Raw genomic sequence first — 18,781 nt, 5'->3', positions numbered from 1 at the left:
ACATAATAAATTGAGCTCTGCTTCCAAGCAGGGATGGAAATCATATACCAAGGAGAGACTGGGGATATAAGGCCCAGTCAGTCTAGGGACTTCTGTCACTCAGACATCCACTCGATAGCAGCTTCTTCTCCTTTTGTTTACAATGATCCCCAGGCCCACAGGGCTCACCTGAAAACCTATCTTTCACCTAGCGTGCCCCCTCATCCTGTACGTATCATCATTCAAGACCTCTGTGATACAAACAGCAGAGAGGCAGAGCTTTAGCAGTAGAAACTGAGCTCCTTGCTCGGACTCACCAAGGACTACACTTAAGTAAAAATTCAGTTTGTCAAAGCCCCTCTTTTTAAAAAACAACAACAACAAGGAAACTAAGACTTCAGACACCTGCCTACTATAACACATCTCCTTAGTGGTAGAGCCTGGACCAGGAATAAGGACTGCACATGGAATAAGGACTTCCAACCCAGAGGCCATGGGTTGTAAGAGGAATTCTTAGAAACCCACATGTGGATGTGAATTTTCTTGATCAACAAATGCGAGTGTGCATCTATCACCACGTTTGGCTTCAAAATGAGTCTTTCCATTTTAAAGGTCTAGAACTATCTCATAACACCATGTCAAAGGCCCCAGAAGAGTATCAGAGCCTGGGGGAAAGAGAGGAATCTTTGCTCCCCTTCTCCTGCAGAATTCCACTTCAGAGGAAACAGCAACACCAAGGAGAGCTATCACCACGAAGCGTTCGCATCACTCATGACATGTCTAACAAGACTCATCAACTTGTTTTATTACACGGTCTTAACAGAACAATATCCCAGGAAAACTAAACAAAGTACAACTTGTTCGCGCTCCACACGGAGATGTAGACCAAGTCTCCAAAATTTAGCAGGAAAACCAGCTTAATAAGCCGTCTGCATGTCTGGACCACCCTCGTGGTGAGCTGGAAGCTTTTTGAGGTGCGAGTTAAGCCAACCATGTTGAAGGGTTCCAATCGGTTGGAAAAGGCTTAAAAGCAGCAAACAGCCACTGCCAGGCACTGCAACCAACATTCACAATGAGAAGAGAGACTTGTTTAAGAAGTGCTCCTGAGTGGAAGACATTACCTCCCAGGAAACTTCTCAGTGTACCACCTAATCAGGACCACCTAATGCATACTAGAAAGCCAGAAGAGACAGACCAAAAACAGTCTGCTTCTTCACCAAACAAGAGAAAGGATGTAGAGACTAACAGATCTTAAATGGCACAGAAGAGCACACCCAAAATGAGAAGTCAGTGCCTTTAGTTAATTATCTTGATTTAGAGTGACCTAAACAAAGTTTTGTACTTTTAGTCTGCCTACCTTGTATAATTCATACCTCAAGACTTCTACCCTGTGTGGAGTTATACCAGAAAGGGACACCATTAGCAGAGAAATGGAAACCTATCAAGTTCAAGACCCCTACAGAGAGGAAAACCAGAGGGAAAAACAAGAATGTTTTGGTGGGACCCCCACCGAGCCCCTCTGAGCAGAAACGGCAGGACATTACCAAACTGCAGAACACTGACGGTTTCTCTTTGCATGTTTGGATGGCCTGGCTCCTGGACTTTTCCTGGGGTGGGGAGGGGTTGTCAGTGGTCAGACTGACAGGAGATTATTTTAGGATGCCCACCCCCAATGTGGGATTGGGAGGTGGGATCCTTGATTTTTAAACCTGCAGTACAGGAAGCTCTGTCAGAGTAGAAACAGCAATGGGCACACGTTTGAATCCCTGCGCTGCCATTACTAGCTGTGTTATCTGGGATGGTTCACAATCTCCTGGAGTCTGTTTCCTCTTCTAGTCACTCAGCTAACTGCCTTCACAGGTGTTAAGAATAATGTAACAACGAACACTTATTAAAAGCCTACCACTTGGCTCTTATCAATTCAGTCTTCATCAGAGAGCTCCAAGAGTCATATTATTATCCTCATTTTACTTGTATTAGGAGAATGAAATAACATATTTAAAGTACAGAGCACTGTCTTTGGCATCTAGTGGGCACTGGGTAAGTAGTTGTTGAATCAGACCAATATCCGTATGGAAGGGAGATGCTATTCCACTGTCTCTGGGGTGGATGATTTCAGTGCCCAAATTCCACATTTGCCTTTGTGTCTACAACTGTATTGATGCCACTAGTTTAATCGTCATAAGCTGGCAAAAGGCAAGACTGAGGAATTAATGCTGAATATAAATGGTGCATTCAAGCCAAGAGAAGGCTAAATTGAGTCAGATCCGTGTTGAATGAGAGATTTTATAGAGAGAAGTGGAAGGAGGACCATAACTCCAAGCACGTGACGTTAGAGGTCTGTGGAGTACCTCAGAATCCTGGTAACAGCAGTCAGCCCACAGTGGCACTGAAAGCAGTGACTGTGTTTCAGCCAATCATCATCATCCATCTCATTATATTGTTTTATCTTAATTTTATTGGCATCAGGGTTTTTGTCTTTACACTTCTAGCCACCCTTTTGTTAGGGGTTTATAAGTCTCTAAATATGAACTTAGAAAAAGTTTTATCTGGTTTTATGTTTGTATATTTAAGCAATATTGTGATAAAAATATTACCAACACTATAGGCTCATGGGTAGTAGGTTTTTTTCCCCTTAAAAGAAGGATCCACCAAAGTTTGAGAAGCATCATGTGATACACATTCAGGGTGCTACCTCTTATAACAGCTGTCATTAGAAACTATAAGGGGCAGAATGCTAAAAAGACCTTAACCCCACAGCCACCACTTAGATTCACTGACCTAGGAAGTTTAGAACAAGGGGCACTAATGACCCAAGGGCATTTTCCCCAACCTGCCTTCTCAGCTCCCGCCCTGGCAGCTCCATCTCTTTAAAACAGTCTTCAAGGGCCCAAAATGCCTCAGCCCACAGATGTGGGCTGTTTGGGGTGGGCTGAAAGAAAGGGGCACAGGAAAAACCAAGTTTGGTTAAAAGGGAAGAGAAAGGGGAAAGGAAGCAGAAGGAAGGTTCTCAGCTCCGCGACCAAGTCTTCCATGAAGCTGGAAGCAGCTACACCCAGAAAACGCTGGGCCTAAAATGCAGAGACCTGGGTTCTGGGGGGACAGAGACCCTTCTTGAGCAGAGGCCCTCTCCTCCAGCCCCTCCCTAGGCAGCCTTGTTAACTCCCAGAAAGCCCTTTTTCCTTACTAGCTAAATAAGACCCATCATTTTTAACCTCTTCCCAGGCTGGTACCTCCCTGGCCTGCTCACTTCTGAACTCTGAGACAGGGGAAACATTCCCTTTAGCCCAAAGTAATCTTAAAACCTATTTGAGCCTGACACTACCTGCCTTAGGCAATCCAAGGGGAGAGCTTCAAAACCTCAGAACCATTCCTCTAGGGTGTGCAGGGAAAGGTGGGAAGGAGAGGGCTGGCTTAATCAGAATTAAAAAGGGATACCTGGCTTTTCCAGCAGGTAAAAGGTACCTGGTCCTAGCATGGCTGAGTCCGTCCCTCCACCTCCAGCTCTGACTAAAAAACACCTGAGCCTTCACTACAGGGCTGACAGCAAGGGAGGCTGAGGGCCTATCACCCGGGATTGAAACGGGAATGCTGCCATTCCCCCAAAGACTCCTGTTAGAGAAATGAGGTGCTGAAATAAAACTGGAGGACTGTAGAGTTCTACCTGCCTTGGATAAGGGGCCTATGGTTAGGAGCCAGAGCCAGCCTGCAGCAGAACGCCCCAACCCAACGCCCGCGGGGATGCATCATGGTTTTCACCACCTTTTGTAGGTTGTTTGCTCCGTTAAAAAATAACAAACAAAAAAACCAAAAAACCTTAAACTAAAATTTACATTTTACAACTGCTTTGGTGTAAAGAAACATTAAAACGTGTCTTTGACCAAAGGTTTTTTACTTCTCATTATGAAAGAAAGAAAACCTTTTTTGTGAGACCCCAAAACTACCGTGGGCCATGGGCACTGTCCACTCTGATGGAGAGGTCCACGGGTGGGCCCTGCTCAGGTGCGCTGGGTCTAGAGGAGACCTGGGCGGCCTTCCCCGCTCCTCCCACAGCCGGGGTGAGGCGGGGTGCCAGGCCCCAAACGGGGTCTCTCCTCACCAAACTCGGGCAGGCCTGGGCACGGACCGGCTCTCCACCAGCAGACTCAGCCCCACACGGTGCAGCAGGAGCCCCGTCTAACCTCGGGACGCCCCTTGCCCCAGGGCTTCCTCCCCGGGCCGACTGCGCCCAGGCGGGGGCCGGGTGGGCCGGGCAGGCCGGGCGGACTTACTTGAGTTCCACTGACAACAAGCCCGGCCATGGCGACGGGGCGGGCGCACGGCACCGAGTGCGGGGCGCGGAGCAGGGAGCAGGAGCGCGGCAGCCGCGGGCAGCTCGGGCCGGGAGCCTAGTTCCGCACTGGGGGATCAGCTGACCCGGCGGAAGCCCGAGGCGTGGGCCGGGCGTCGGAACCTCGCCTCAGCTGTGCGCCTGCCACCCGCCGCGGCCCGGCCTCGCGCAGGTGAACCTCGGCCGCTGCTTCGCGCGCCTCAACAGGTGTCCGCAGCGCCTGCGCTCGACCGAGGGCGGGGCCGCGGGGCTTTCCCGCGGCCCCGCCCTCGGGCGTCCCGAGACCCTTTCGCCCAGGACGGGTCAGGGCGACCGGAAGGGCGCTCCCCATCTCCGTGACCAGAGCCCTGCTGCGTTGGTGGGGGCGCCCTGGGGGGTCGGGGAGGAGGGAGGGAGGTCTCCTATCAGGACTTCCCATCCTAGCCGTTAGCCAGCGGTGTGGAGAACCAGGTCTTTCCTCTGTCACAATCCGGGTTACATAACCGTCCTCAAGTGCAGGAGGGAGGGGCGTCTTGGCGGGAACTCCTCTCCCCATCTTTGAGGGAAAAGGGCAGTTGAGAGGTTGAAAACTCACCTGGTGAGGTGGAGTTTCTACTTGCGTGGGAAACAGGAGGGAATTGAGTTTTTCTGTAAATAAATCGCTGGCTCAGCTAATAGCACCCCCACTTGACAGGAATAAGCTCTGGGAAGAAGCGTGAAAAGATGTCCCCAAATTTCAGGTGTCCCTTAGTCTCTCTTCTCACGGGGGAAAGGTATTTGTGAGGCTGTAAATCATCCATGGAGTCAGCCCCACACAGAGCCACGTTCCCCTCATCTGGGAGTGAGGGGTAGCCGGTGTCGCCTCCTGTCTGGATGAGTTAGGCCCAGCAGGCAGGTAAATGGAAACTCATGCCTGTCCTCAACTGAAAGGACTCTAATTTTCTCCATCCCTGTTTTTGCTTTCACACTTCCATCCCCAGGATGCACAAAGCTATTACTTGACACCAATTTGATGTCATATTATCCCCAGTCCCCATTTGCAGCTGAGAGCCAGCCCAGCCTCTACTGGCCTCTCCATGCTGCTCCCTTCATACCAAAGGGTTTAGGCATCATTCAAAGAGAGAAGGGAAAACTGAGTCCTGATGTGCCAGACTCCAGGTCTCACAGGCACTGCAGGTACCTCAGCTCATTAAGCCTATTGACACTTGTAGCTTCCCACCTCCATCAAGGGGTTGTTCACAGGCTTTTCATTGTTCTGTGTCTAAACAGCACTTAAAAAGCTTTGGTTGTGCAGTTGATGGCAACGATTATGATGGTGGTTCAGCACCTTGTGGCTATCACGGTTGTCTCTCAGGCCTGGTGCCAACACAGTGTAACAGGAGCCCTTGTTGTCAGCATTCTGAGCCGTGTTGACCTTTGAGGGTTGTTGACCTGCCTGCCCTTCTCTCTGCTGGAAGGAGCGGACACAGCAAAATGGAGCTGTAAGAACACAGACTTGGCTGTGTTTACTTTGAGGGGTTCCAGGAAATGCAACAAAAAGTCCCACAGGCCAAAAAAGAAAGCTTGCCCTCCAGAGATAAGGGGGATCAAAGGGAATCTTCCGAGGCATCCTGCCCCGAGCCAGCTCCTCACGCTCCTCCCCCTTCTCTGCTGGACACACCCTCTCTGGTCCATTGTCCACTTTTGTCTGCCTTTCCTGCCTGAAAAGGAGGAAGTGAGACTCTGCCCTCTCCAGGCACCTTGGCATTCCTAGAAAGGCTTTGACCAGCAGCAGAGGACATGTGCAAACAAACTGAAACCTACTCAGAGATGAAACTGGAGCTCCACCCCCAACCAGGAGGAGGGTGCTTGAGGTCATCTTATCCATGCCCCTGCCTCCACACGTGGCTGTGTCTTCTGAGCACAGACTGTTCTGCAAACCCTATCCACCAATGACACCAAAGTGAGCAGGGATCTTTTCCACCTTTCCAGACCCCCTAACTGCTGTTCCCTTCTCTACCTAGCACAGGGCGATTACTCTAAAAGCCTGATTGGACCCTACCTGAAATTTTTCGGCAGCTCCCAATGAACCAGTAATACTGTCCAAAATCTCCAGTATGTCCCTCAAGATCTTTTAGAACCCCATCAACCTTTACCTCTCCTGCCTCCTTTCCTACTTCTCCCATCCTGTGCTTGGCTTGTAGTTGTTAGTTTTGCCTAGAATGCCTCCCCACCCACTCCTGTCTCCACTAGGTGAACACGTCAGGAAGGCCAGTTGACTGTGGGTGAGATAGAATTAGGAAATCACACAAAAAAAATTAAGTTTGGGATAGCTCAGGTTAAATTGGGCTTTAAGGTTGGAAATGTAAATTAATGACAATAGGGAGCTATTAAAAGTTCTTGAGCAGAGTCAAAATGTGCTGAATGTAGTGGGGGCAGGCTCCTCTAGAAACAGACTGGATTCGCCCCTCCTTACTCAGCTCAGCTGTTGGAAGTTAGTCCTCAGAACAGGAAGAAGAAGGAGAAAAAGAATCTGTATCTCTGGACCAAGGAAGATTGGAAGAGGAAGGCAGGGACTTTCTTCTCTACCTCATCACCCTGAGCATCAAGGAAAATTAAGTAGAAATAGCAAAAGGTAAGGTTCTTCAGGTAACATAGCCCTCCCTTTGGGAGGGGAGAGAGCAAATGCTGAGATACAGCTGGCCCAGAAGTGGGCACATGATTCCTCTGGAATGTAAGGAGTTTACAAGAGTCAACAGAGGAGACAAGCCTTGTTGGGGCTGCTCCCCGAACACAGCTCTTTCTGCCCCTGTCCCAGGAGCACTGAGGGAAAGAGAAGGCTTATGCAGTCAACCAGGTTCATCCTCAATCCCCTCACCTCATTCTGTGGCCAACTGAGAGTGAGCTGCAGGTGCCCCCTGCCTCACCACATTTTACACCAGAGCTCCAATGCCCCAGCTCCCAAGGACCAGGCACTGTGCTGGGCACTAGGCACTGGGGGTACACAGAGCAAAGGCGTACCCTTCCAGACAGGTTCATGTCCAGACATTTACAGGACTATGTCAAATAAAGTGTGGTAATTGTGATTCTATTTTCTGAAACCCAAACTGAGAAGTGTAGCGCAATTTGTATAATTTACTTATGAGGACCACAGAATGAAAGTTCAAATCAAACCTGGTCTGAATTCTGGATTTCCAGCAGGCGTACATGGAGAGCAAGAAGGCTCAACACATCTAAACACCTTATCGCCCTTGATGAAGCTGGCAATATTTTATTCCTACTGTCATCTTTGTTATTATTATGATTCTTTGGCAAAAGAGGCCTTTTCCCCTAGAGTCCTTCCTCCATCACATTCCTGGAGACAAAAAGGAAGATCCTGTTTATTTCCAATAAAGGGAGTTGATTCTGAGGTCGGCCAGCACCAGCGAAACAGGAACTGATTGCTTAAATCTTCCACCTCCATGCATCAGCAGCTGAAAAGAAGGATAGGGCCAGTTAAAGTTTTATTAGCATTCCTACCTCTCCTAAGCCGAGTTTCTAGTCAGCCTGGCCTCATTTCTTTCAGGCCCAGCCCCTGGGTAGTTTAAGATGGTTGCTGTAATTAATCATGCCCCAGCCCCCAGCTCAGACTCACCACATTCAGATTTCAATTAAAAAAAAAAAAACTTGAATATCTACATACAAAATCCTCTTTGTTGCTAGAGCAGCCTCCTTTCAGCCTAAAAGTAGGAGTTTAGGAAGTGTAGGAAAGAGAAACCCTTTTCAGGGCCCTCTCTGCAGCAGGTGCACACGTGTGAGGGGATTGAGGATGGTCTTTACTCCAAAACACCTTCCCCGCTCTCCCAAATGGAACAATTAAATTTTTTAATGTATATTAAATGCAATCATAATGTCTGGCATGAGTATTCATCACACAGCTGTTAGTTTATTGTTATTATTTACTATGATAATAATTATTATTACTATTATTCTCAGTGCCTCGGATTTCCCTTCTCTTTAGATCTTAAAAGGTTCTGTTGTCTCTCTATTAAAATGGAAATGTTAAAGAGTAGGGAAGGGTGCAGGTTTGAGAAAGGTGTGTAGGAAAGGGGCTTCTGCTCTTCTGTGATTTTTACCACATGCAAATACTACTTCCGTAATTAAAAACAAGAAAGGAGGAGACTGGCATGGAAAAGGCAGGGGGAAAAGAACTGACAAATGAAACTGCTATCTGTTAATTTCTTAGCATTATTTTCACAAATCCAGAAAACAGCAATGAGAAACAAATCTTATTCCCCAATTTGCCTGGAACTTCCCAAATACTCCAAGTCCTTAGCTGGGGTCAGGAGAGGAGTCATCTCTGACTTGGGGAGAGGGGCTCATAATGGATTTTTGAGAGGGAAAGGGAACCCTCCCCACCAGAACCTGCTCAACTTTATCTCGTCCAGTGGGGAAGAAGGGAGCAGTGTCTAAGCCCCAGCTAACCTTTCAGAATCTCAGCTTGGCTTGGAAAGTTTCTGCCACTTAGAGGTCGAGGAACCTCTCCCAGCCTCAGTTAAACTATATGGAGCTCAGCAAATGAGATTTTGACTCAGTAGGCGGTGCTCTGGCATCTCTATTTCTCTCCAGTTCCTCCAAGTAATTTAGATTTGCGACCATCCAAACTCACTGCTTTAGACATCATCTACTCCGGCTGCCGATGAGGAAACCAAGGCCTAGAGAGAGAAATGGACTCGCTCACGGTCACCCAACAAATGAGCAGCTGACCTCAGGCCAGAACTGTGATCTTCTGAACAGAACAAAACTGGACGCCTCCTATGTCCCAGGGAGAACAGGATGAAGAGACGGGAGGAGTGCCTGAAGGATGCCATTTCACATCTAATCGCTTCTTGTCACGTTGTAACCATTTTCCTCATATGGAGCCCCACGCTGATGGATCAGAAATAACATTTTCAAAGTTATATCTGCAAGGAAATGGCTATTAATGTTCTCCCTCTCCTTTTAGAGCACTGAGGAATACATATTAATTTTCTCTCTACTTATATTGCCTATTTGCAAATTGTATTCACTACCCAGTGCTCCAATTTGTCCTACCCCTGAAGAGATTATGATGAATAAATGTGTTCCTGGAAATAAAATAAAATAAAATAAAATAAAATAAAATAAAATAAAATTGTCACTGGGATTTATTTTTATAATTATTTACAGGGATTATTTTAGAATATACGGGGGGCAATAATACTAATGTGCACACGAGAGTTCTGGCGTGACTTACCAATATTAATTCAGAATCTCTTCCCACTTCTTCAAAAGGAGCTCCAGCCCTCTTTTCAGCTCTGAGCCAGGGGCAAAACAGGTGTCAGCTGCAGCTGGCACCACCAGTGCCAGAGGCTGAGGGCCAGACAAAGGGCTGGTCAAGCCTTATGGTGGCCAGTGCCCTGGCCTAGAGGTCCTGGGTTCGAGGTCTAGCTTTGCTACTAACCAGCTGGGTGCCCATACAGAGTCTTTCACTCCCTGTCCCCTTCACTACCACCTTCCATTTCCTTAAATGTAAACTAACTGATCTAAGGAGCTATTTATTTCTAAAATAAAGATACCGGTAAGAACGTACAGCTCCCCAAAATAAGGAGAGAGAAGGTACTCATTAGTAAATATCTACTGAGCACCTACTATGTGTCAGGCAGTGGGAGGACGATAAGGAACAAGACAGAAACAGTCCTTACACGCATCAGGTTTACATTCTGGTGGGAAGACACCTGTAACAAGTAGATAAATAAGATAATTTCAAGTTTGTGAAACATAATTTCAGATAGCATTGACTCTGGCTATGAAGGCAAAAGCAGACAACATGGGGGGGGGGGGCGGTTGCTAATTTAGATACGATGTCCAAGGTTCCTGCCAGTCCTTCAGAGCCTTTCTCCTGGGAAAGCCTGGAAGAGCAGAACAGGACCTCAGCCCCACTCAATGCTTTTGTGATGCACAAACTGCCCAGCTTCAGGCAGCCGTGGAATGTTCTGAGGAGGCTTCTCTAAGAAGAGCAATATTTGAGCTGAAGTCTGAATAATAAGATGGAGCCAGCTATGAGAAGACTGGGAGGAGGGTTTTTCAAGCAGAGGGAACAGCCAGTGCAAAAGCTATGCATGTTCTCCTCGTCTTGCATTGCCGTGTCGTCTCTTTGCTTGTGCTTGAGCGGTGAACTTGAACCCAAGCGCTTCCAAGGGTAGAGTGTCCCCCCAGCCAGAAAGATGCGTATCTCAGGAGAGCTGCACCAGGCTGTGGACTGCTCCTCAGCTCTGGAGCACAGGTGGACCGAGGCCTCGAGCTGCTGCCTCTGGAGGCTGAGGCATTCATGGGCACACAGGCATTCTACAGCCCTAGAAAGCCTCGGCAGTTTTCTTGGAGAAGAAAACACAGAAAGATCACTAACCTTGACACATGACCACACTGGCACAGACTCTCACAGACACACAAAAGCACACAAACATCCACATAAGTGCATACACAAGACACACATGCCAGTGCTAGATTCATGGGTCCCATCTCACAGCTACAATCTGAACCCTGAATCCCAAACTGAGACACATCCTGGTCGCCCATCTACTGCAATGGCTACTAGGGACCAGTAGAGAATGCAGACATTTTAGCTGGTTGGTATTTAGAACCCAGAGGGTTTACAGCTTATGCTATGGTACTGGAAATTCATTCATTCAATTCATTCACTCAAAAATATTTATTGAATGCTGGCTGTATGCTTGAAACTAATCTGGGAACAGGGCAGCAAAGAAAACAAAGTTTCTATCCTTGTGGAGCTTACTTTCAGTTGGGGGACAGATAATAAACAAGTATACAGAGTATGTCAGTGATGATAAGTGCCATGGAGAACAATACAGAGGGAAGGGGAATAAGAAGTGCCAGGGGTAATAGGAGGATCTGAAGGCCCTACTAAGAAAGTGGTATTTAGGCCAAGACCTGTAGGAAATAAGGGAGAGCCAGGTGGACATCTAGGGGGAAAATGTTCCAGGTGGCAGAACAGCAAGTGCAAAGGCCCTGGGGCAGGAGGTTGCCTGGCAGGTTTGGGAAACAGTAAGGATGTCAGAGTGGCCAGGGTGGAGTGGGCAAGAGGAGAGTATTAGTAAATGAAATCATGAGGCAGGGTGTAGGGCAAGGACAGGGGTAAGATCATCCATCACCTGATAGACTGAAGTTAGGACCTGTGTGCACACCCCAAGTGAAATGGGGAGGCTTGAGCAGAGGGCCTACATTGTGTGAAGATTGTTCTGGCTGCCATGTTGAGAACAGCCCAGGGACAAGGAAGGGCAGAAGCAAGAAGACCAGAGAACAGGCTATGGCAGAAATCCTGGAGACAGCAAACAGACCTGGATACACCTTGAAGATGGCATCCACAGAATTTCCTGGTGGATTTGACATGTTGAGTGTATGAAATACAGGAGTCAAAGGTAACTCCAAGAGTTTGGCCTGAGCAACCAGAAGGATGGAGCTGTCATACTGAAATGGATGAGCAAAATATGGGATGGGGGAATCAGGGGGTCACTTTTGGACCTAAGAAGTTTGAGATGACTTTGAGACATACAAGGGGAATGTCAAGGAAACAGATCTGTACCAGAGTTAGAAACTTCGGAGTCCTCAGCTTTTAGATAGCATTTAAAGCCACAAGAGAGGATGAAAAAGATCTGAAGATCGGGCCCTAGAGCACCAACGGTCAGAGGTCAAAGAGAATGGGAGGAGCTACAGAGAGACTGAAAATGAGCAGCTGGAGAGGTAAGGAAGAACCAAACACAAGTCAGGCACTAAAAACCAAGAAAAGAAAGTGATCCAAAGAGATGGTGTTCCAACATAATGACCAATTCAGCCCAGGACCATTAGGGGATGTTGAAAGCACTGGATGAACAGGAAATTCACATGGTCTCACAGTGGCATTCCACAGATTGCCTATTAATTACAAAGGGCAAAACGCACCTTTACCATGAAGGGATCTGGTGGCCACAACCTACCCAAGAGCTCAAACTTAGCATCTCCAAGGGTGAGAAGACCTGATGACATGGGCCTCTGACGTGATACCATAGAAGTACACACCACCCACATGCTTTACTGCCAAAATGGCCAGAATCTGCTCAAGAGGAAACAGACAAATCCAAAAAGTGGAACATTCTTCAAGACAATGGTTCTAACTTGGAGGGTTTTACGGTTAGTGAAATAAGTCATACAGAAAAAGACAGATACTGTACGTTATCACATGTATGGAATCTAAATCATAAAACTAACTAGTGAATATAACAGAAAAGAAACAGACTCACAGATAGTAAAGAACAGACTAGTGTAACCAGTGGGGAGAGGGAAGCAGGGAGGGGCAAGATCAGGGTAGAGGATTAAAAAGTACAAACTACCATGTATAAAACAAACAAGCTGCAAGGACATATTGCACAGCACAGGGAATATAGCCAACATTTTATGATAACTATAAATGGAGTGTAATCTTTAAACTTGTGAAATACTATGTTGTACACCTACAACTAATATAATATTGTAAATTAACTGTACCTCAATAAAATAAGTAAAAAAAAAAAAAAGACAATGGGACTAGACTATCCAAAATGTCATATTATGAGAGGTGAAAAAGGGGCAGGGAGGAAAGTTCTAGATTAAAATGAACTTAAAGAGATATGGCAGCCAAGTGCAATGCATGATCCTTTACTGGCTACTGGAACTGGGGAAAAAAGCTAAAAAGACATTTTAAGAACAACTGGGAATGTTTAAATTAGGACCATTTGATGATATTACTGATAATATTAAATTGACATCACTCTTCTCAGATGTGCTAATTGTACTGTGGTTTCGTAAGAGAATGTTCTTTTCCTGAGGAGATACAAGCTGAAGAAATTAAGATAAACACCAAGATGCCTTCAGCTTGCAAATGTTTCAGAAAAAAAGTGTATGTGCAAGAAGGAAGGAAGGTGGGTACACGTTACATGGCAACAAGTTAAAAGCCAAAGAGTCTAGGTAAAGGGGATTGGGCATTCACTACCCTGTTCCTTACATTTTTCATAAGTTAGAAATTTTTATAAATAAAATGTTGGAATAAAAGAAAGAAGGAGTGATTAACTTGTCCCATGCTACTCAAGGTCACGTAAATTGAGGACAGAGAATTCACCATTGGCTGTAACAACAAGGAGGTCACTGGTCACCTTGCAGATGGGGAGAGAGCAAGAGGCAGCCAAGGACTGGACCGTGAAGAGCTACTGAGGCTTCACTGTGAGCACAGTGGGAGTAGAGTGGTCACACTTGTGCTTTAGCACAACTGGTCTCACAGTTGTGGGGAGGATGAATTAGGAGGGGGACGGCAGGGACAGGAAAACGTCCTCACAGGCTCTGGAAGTGTACTCCCACTCCCATGAAGGGTTGACGGCCTGAAGGGAGAGACTGGAAAGAGACTGCAGCCCAACAGTCACGACTTGATGTCTGCTAGCGATTTGAGGATGGGGGAGCCAAGATTGTGCCATTCACCAGAATACCTGATTTGGAGGGAATGGGAGGACTTGATGCACTTACAAGTCTACACACATTGAGCCCTCTTCTAAGGAAAGCAGCAGATGGGACACCCAGGATCAACGGCAGCATGTGACAATACTGTAAATGCGGCACATTTGAGGACCTGGTGAATCATTCCCCCACTGTACTCTGCATCTGACATCTGAGCCAAGCTCAGTGTGCTGGGGGCCATGACTCCAGGTGTGACAGAGACCTGGCGATGCCTGTGTTCAGAAAGTCTCCTCATCCTGAGAATACCTCTCCCCATACACCTTCCAAGCGCTGCCCACCTTGTTGACAAGCGTTCTCCAATGCTCTAGCCCTCAGTGACTGCTCCCAGGTCTGAAATATCATTGTAAAGCCTCTCCTGTGTGCCTGGTGTTGATGCTTGCTCTTTGGTGCTATTATGTACATTTCTTTCTGTTGCTATCTTCCCAACGAGGTGGTCAGTTCCTTGAATGTAGGGAACCCAGTCTGTATCTCAAAATATTCCTAGCCTTGCCCAGAACAGGCAATCTATAAACTAGGAAAGAGAGGAGGTGGGGAGGGAGGAGGATGACAAAGGCCATCGCTTAATGCTCCCCCTAAAAGTTCACCGTGCTGACTCAGATGCGGGGACCACTTCCACGGGTGGGGGTGTAGTCACTTAGAGGCCATTGCTGCCAGCACCGCCCACCCCCCGATTTCTGGGCTAGAACCCCTGGTAGGAAGCCTCCCTGAAACAGCCCACAGTGCTCTCTCCCAAAGCTGTTTGCAGAAAGTGACTCACCCAATTAAAATCATCTACATAACAAAGGCTCACCGGGCCGCAGAGGTCGTGCAGACTGTGAAGTGTGTCTTCAGTGTGTGCGCAGGGAAGGCTCACTAATTACCAGTCATTTCCACCCCTCAAGGGCCTGTCAGCCTTTGAGATGCAGGGGATAAAAGATTCCCCAAATTCCCACCCCACACCCATCACTTCTCCTCCCCAACCCTCCCCCGCATCTCAAACCTGTGACTAGTAAGTGCCAGGGATGGGCCTCTGCCCACCTGGCTCAGCGCCTGGAGGAAGGAAGGAGAGGGAAAAGGTTGTCTCTGATTGGGAGCATCTTTTAGTAAAAGGAAACTGGGAGAGGCAAGGGAGCAGAGAAACTTCGGAAGGCACTGCATCATCTCTGTTAAAGAAACAAAACTTGTATTGTTTTATCTCTATTTATAAAGGTGATAAGTGTTTGCAGTAGAAACTATAGGTAAGTAAGAAGAAAGCTAAAATCACTCATGATCCCACCCGCTAAGACAACCAGGGACTGGTCACATAAAAACCTATACAGCCTGCTTTCTAGGGGGACAGGTATCAACTGGGGGTGTGTGCACGTCCCTGCTCTTTCATGACCAGCTATTTTCATTTAATGATGTATCTCTAACATTTCTCCCCATGAGCACATGGAAAGAAAGAGCTGGCAAGGATGTTGACTTGGGCTGGCAGAGAAGATGTGTTTGGCATCAGAGCACAAGAGAAAGGCACTGGCAAAATTTTGGAAAGCTGAAGGAGGCCACTTCGAGGCAGGAAAGAGCCCTGACCTTTGGAACTTGGGCAAGTGACTCCCTCTCTAGGAAGCTCAGTTTCCTCATCTGTAAAATGGGAATAACAGTGCATGCCTCATAGGATTGTTGTGAGGATTAAGGGAAATCATGGTTGTGAAAGGACTATACGAGCATTGAACATTTTATTACTCATTTTAATAAGTTTTCATTCATGCCTTTTTTTTTTTCACTTAGCCCTTGGCTAGTCTGTGTTGAGGAATATAAAGAAGGCAGCTGGTTCAACCCTAGAGGTGCTTAAAATCTAATTAGGAAGTTGAACATACACATAAACACAAACTTAAGCAATATCAATAGCTAATAAAAGATATCATCAATTACTAGATCATTAAGTGCCAGATGAGTGGCATAGACAGCACTCCAGGGGTTCAGAGGTAAGAGATTCAACCATAGAGGGATAATAATAATAACACTTTGGACACTTCCTACGTGCCAGGCACATGCATTGTCTCATTTAACTTACCCATTGACCTATGAGGTAGGTACCCTTGTTACTTACATTTTACACAGGAGGAAACTGAAACCTCAATGAGGGGAAGAACCTGGCCCAAGTCGCACAGCTAGGAAACATGCTCTGTGGAACCAAGCAGCTGGACCTGGGAACGTGCTGTAGGCTGACCTACCCCAATGGAGGTGGGGGAGGGGAGGCACAGCCCTGAGCTGGATGGAACAAGAGGGAACCTCAGAAGCAAAGATGGGACTGAGGAGGGAGTTCTGGTATGAGAGGGAAGATCCCAGTCTGGCTGGATGGCCAGTCTGCAGGGACAGTGGAAAGCTTTCACAGTAAGAAGATTGAAGGAGCTAAGACAGGTGAAACTTGTTTTGGGTAGAAAATGGGTCACCCAGGAGGGCTGAAGCAACTGAGGGTCCAATCCAAGCAGTGTCTGGGAAGTGGGGCTGGGAGGAGCCACTGCAGGAGGCTTTTAGATGAAGGTGAGGAGGACTGAAGCTGGGGACAGAAGCACCTGAGGGAAGGTGGGCCACCATCCTTCCTAGAAAGCCCTTGTTCCTCTACTTTTTCAGCTTGCTGGCATTTGGGGCTGGTCTACACGTGGTTCCCATAACCTCTGGCCTTACTTCGGCATGTTTACTAACTTCTTTCACACTTTGGTTCTGCAGGATATAGTTCACTCATTCATTCCATAAGTGCTTGTGAAGCTCCCAGGTCAAAGGGAGAATCAATCTGCATGACCTGGGGGCAAATTATCCTTAAAAGGGAAGGAGGGTGAAGATGATGCTGATATTCTAGCAGAGCTGATTCTCCCAAGACTCCCCCACCTCTTGTGCCTGGGCCAGGGGGACCAGGCTCCCTTCATCAGCTGGCTCCTCAGGCCACTGCTGCCACATCTCACCCCCACACCCCCCATCCCTACTGAAGGGGCTGGTCCCCCACCAGCGAATGGCAAAAAGGCTCCCTTCTGAAGAATCAGGGCAGGGAGACTGAAGACATGGCAAGGCCTGCGGCTCTTCAAGTAAAACTTGGAGAATGTGGCAGAAGAACCATGTGGTAGAAAGAGTCCCTGGGAGGTCGGAAGGCTCAGTAGCAAAGGTGGGGACTGAGAGCAAAATCTTTGACAATGCAATGTTTATTAAATATTGCTGATGCACACGGTAGACTCCGTAGGTAATAAAAGTAGGGTAACATCATTTGTGCCCTTATTAATGTTTTGGGAAAAGTATATGGGCGGGGGAGAAGTAGAGATAGAGACAGAAAAAAAGAGAGAGAAAAGAAGAACAAACACTGAGCTCAGAGACATGAAGCATCTTGGCCAAGGTCAGGGGTTGGGGAGAGTGCGGTGCAGTGTGGAGGGGAAACTTTCTTCCTCTTCCTTGATTCTACCCTGTACTCACACACTAGACCTCAGGTGGCTTCAGGCCACCACCTGCCCAAGGAAATGTAGCCCAGAGGATTCCTATGCCATTGATTGCTTCCATAAATTTTTTTTTTTTGAGCAATCCAAAATGCCAGGCACTTAAGCTCTTAAACTCTGCTGAGAAGAAGCAAAGTTGATTGTCACCTAAGGTGGTTGATTTGACAGTGTATTTGATGCCTTAGAAACTTTAATCCAACACAATGAGCCACTGAGGCTTGTAGGGAGAGAAGACTACAATGGGAGGAATTCTGTACATTCTCAAACCAGCTGCGGATAGTAAATCTTTTCTCACTGGGCTTTGATAAAAGGTAAATAAGGTAATGTTGTGAAGCTACATGGAACAATGTCTAAGACATAGTAGCTATTCTATAAAATCGTCTGAACATTATGTTTTCTCACTCAGTTCCAGCATGACTGATTCTCTTTACTGAAATTACCAGTCTTTCTGTCAAAATTGTTGCCTGGCTGGGTTGGAGGTATTCAGTCAGGCTGCTTGGTGTTGGAGTCCTCATCAGTATTACCCATCCTAGGAGCCCATGGGCACAACTAAGAAGTAATTACCATCAGACTTGTTTAGAAGCCACCCAAAGAGCCAGGCTATGGCAAATCAAGTAGTATTCTTGGTTGTGCATGACAGAAACTGGCTCTAGCTAATTCAAGCAAGAAAAGAAGTCTATCAGAAGGATATCAGGAAGCTCAGAAAATCAGGAAGAAGACTGGAGACCCTGGCTTAGGCAATGGATGGGGACAGAGAGTTGCTGGGAAATGCAACTAGTCCCATATTCAAAGTGTAATTTATATGAGCATGGTGAGCATGGAGAAAGGGATAGAAGTTACACCCCAGCCTGTTAACACAGGATACCTCAGGAGATTGGGCAGGAAATGAAGAGGAGATTGAGTGAGATCGTATTTTTCCTTATATATCTTTGAGTTCTTTGCTGGTTGAAGTGAACATAGGTTTCTTTTATAAGTTTGGAATGCTACTTAAAGCTTTTTAAAAGTAGTTTAGAACTAAATTATGAAGAATCAGCTGTGACCTGTGGACAATGGGGAGCCACTGAAGATTTGGGGGCAAAGGAATGATATGATCAAGAAAATTAACCTGGCCTAGCATCCATGAGGTTCTGGGTTCAATTCCAAGTACCTCCATTTAAAATAAATAAATAAACTGAAATACTCCTCCCCCAACAACATTTTTAAAATACACAAAATAAAATAATAGCTTTTTTTTAAGAAGAAAATTAACCAGGCAGGAGGATATATAATACATTAGAGGCTACAGAGGAGAAGGATGTGCAGAATAATTAGAAGATTCTTCTAGTAGCAGCTCAGCCAGAAGCTAATAAAACTATGACAGCAATAATATGTGAAGTAAGGAAAAGAAAAGGGGCCCAGGCTAGAGCCTTGGGACATACATGCCTGAATGATTGCAGGTGTGGTCATGGGAATGGTGGTGGTGGAGTGGTGTTCCTCCATTAAATTGTGTCAACCAGCACATCTTGCCCTTTGAAAATCTGAATAAATGGCTGAAACA

General features: G+C 46.7%; 2 protein-coding genes and 1 long non-coding RNA gene across 24 annotated transcripts in view; 1 reads left to right on the top strand and 2 right to left on the bottom strand.

Moving 5' to 3' along the window:
• LRMDA (leucine rich melanocyte differentiation associated) overlaps positions 1-4,389 on the bottom strand; it is a 1,104,131-nt gene extending 1,099,742 nt beyond the window's left edge. The window contains exon 1 of the mRNA XM_074374287.1: positions 4,251-4,389. Within this exon, the coding sequence (XP_074230388.1) occupies positions 4,251-4,280 (30 nt within the window). The 5' untranslated portion in view covers positions 4,281-4,389. The remainder of the gene's footprint in view (positions 1-4,250) is intronic.
• Positions 4,372-9,420, top strand: LOC141579161 (uncharacterized). Its single transcript, XR_012510332.1, has 2 exons — positions 4,372-4,481; positions 8,876-9,420. It is a non-coding gene; the product is annotated as an uncharacterized LOC141579161 (long non-coding RNA).
• LOC105075346 (uncharacterized) overlaps positions 9,036-18,781 on the bottom strand; it is a 138,138-nt gene continuing 128,392 nt past the window's right edge. For 17 of the 22 annotated variants that reach the window (XR_012510314.1, XR_012510317.1, XR_012510313.1 and 14 more), the window contains 2 exons: positions 9,917-10,002; positions 9,368-9,637 (listed from right to left, as the gene is read on the bottom strand). Coding sequence is in view for 2 of the 22 variants with exons in the window: in XM_074374286.1 (XP_074230387.1) it covers positions 9,125-9,175; positions 9,970-10,002 (84 nt within the window). In the remaining 20 variants the exon portion in view is untranslated. Of the gene's footprint in view, positions 9,176-9,367; positions 9,638-9,916; positions 10,003-18,781 lie in introns of those variants that run through there. The other 5 variants (XM_074374285.1, XM_074374286.1, XR_012510310.1 and 2 more) reach the window with 4 other exon arrangements.

This window comes from Camelus bactrianus, chromosome 11 (genome assembly GCF_048773025.1).
Source record: "Camelus bactrianus isolate YW-2024 breed Bactrian camel chromosome 11, ASM4877302v1, whole genome shotgun sequence".
NCBI lineage: Eukaryota > Metazoa > Chordata > Mammalia > Artiodactyla > Camelidae > Camelus > Camelus bactrianus.
This window is presented reverse-complemented; position numbering and strand designations above follow the sequence as displayed.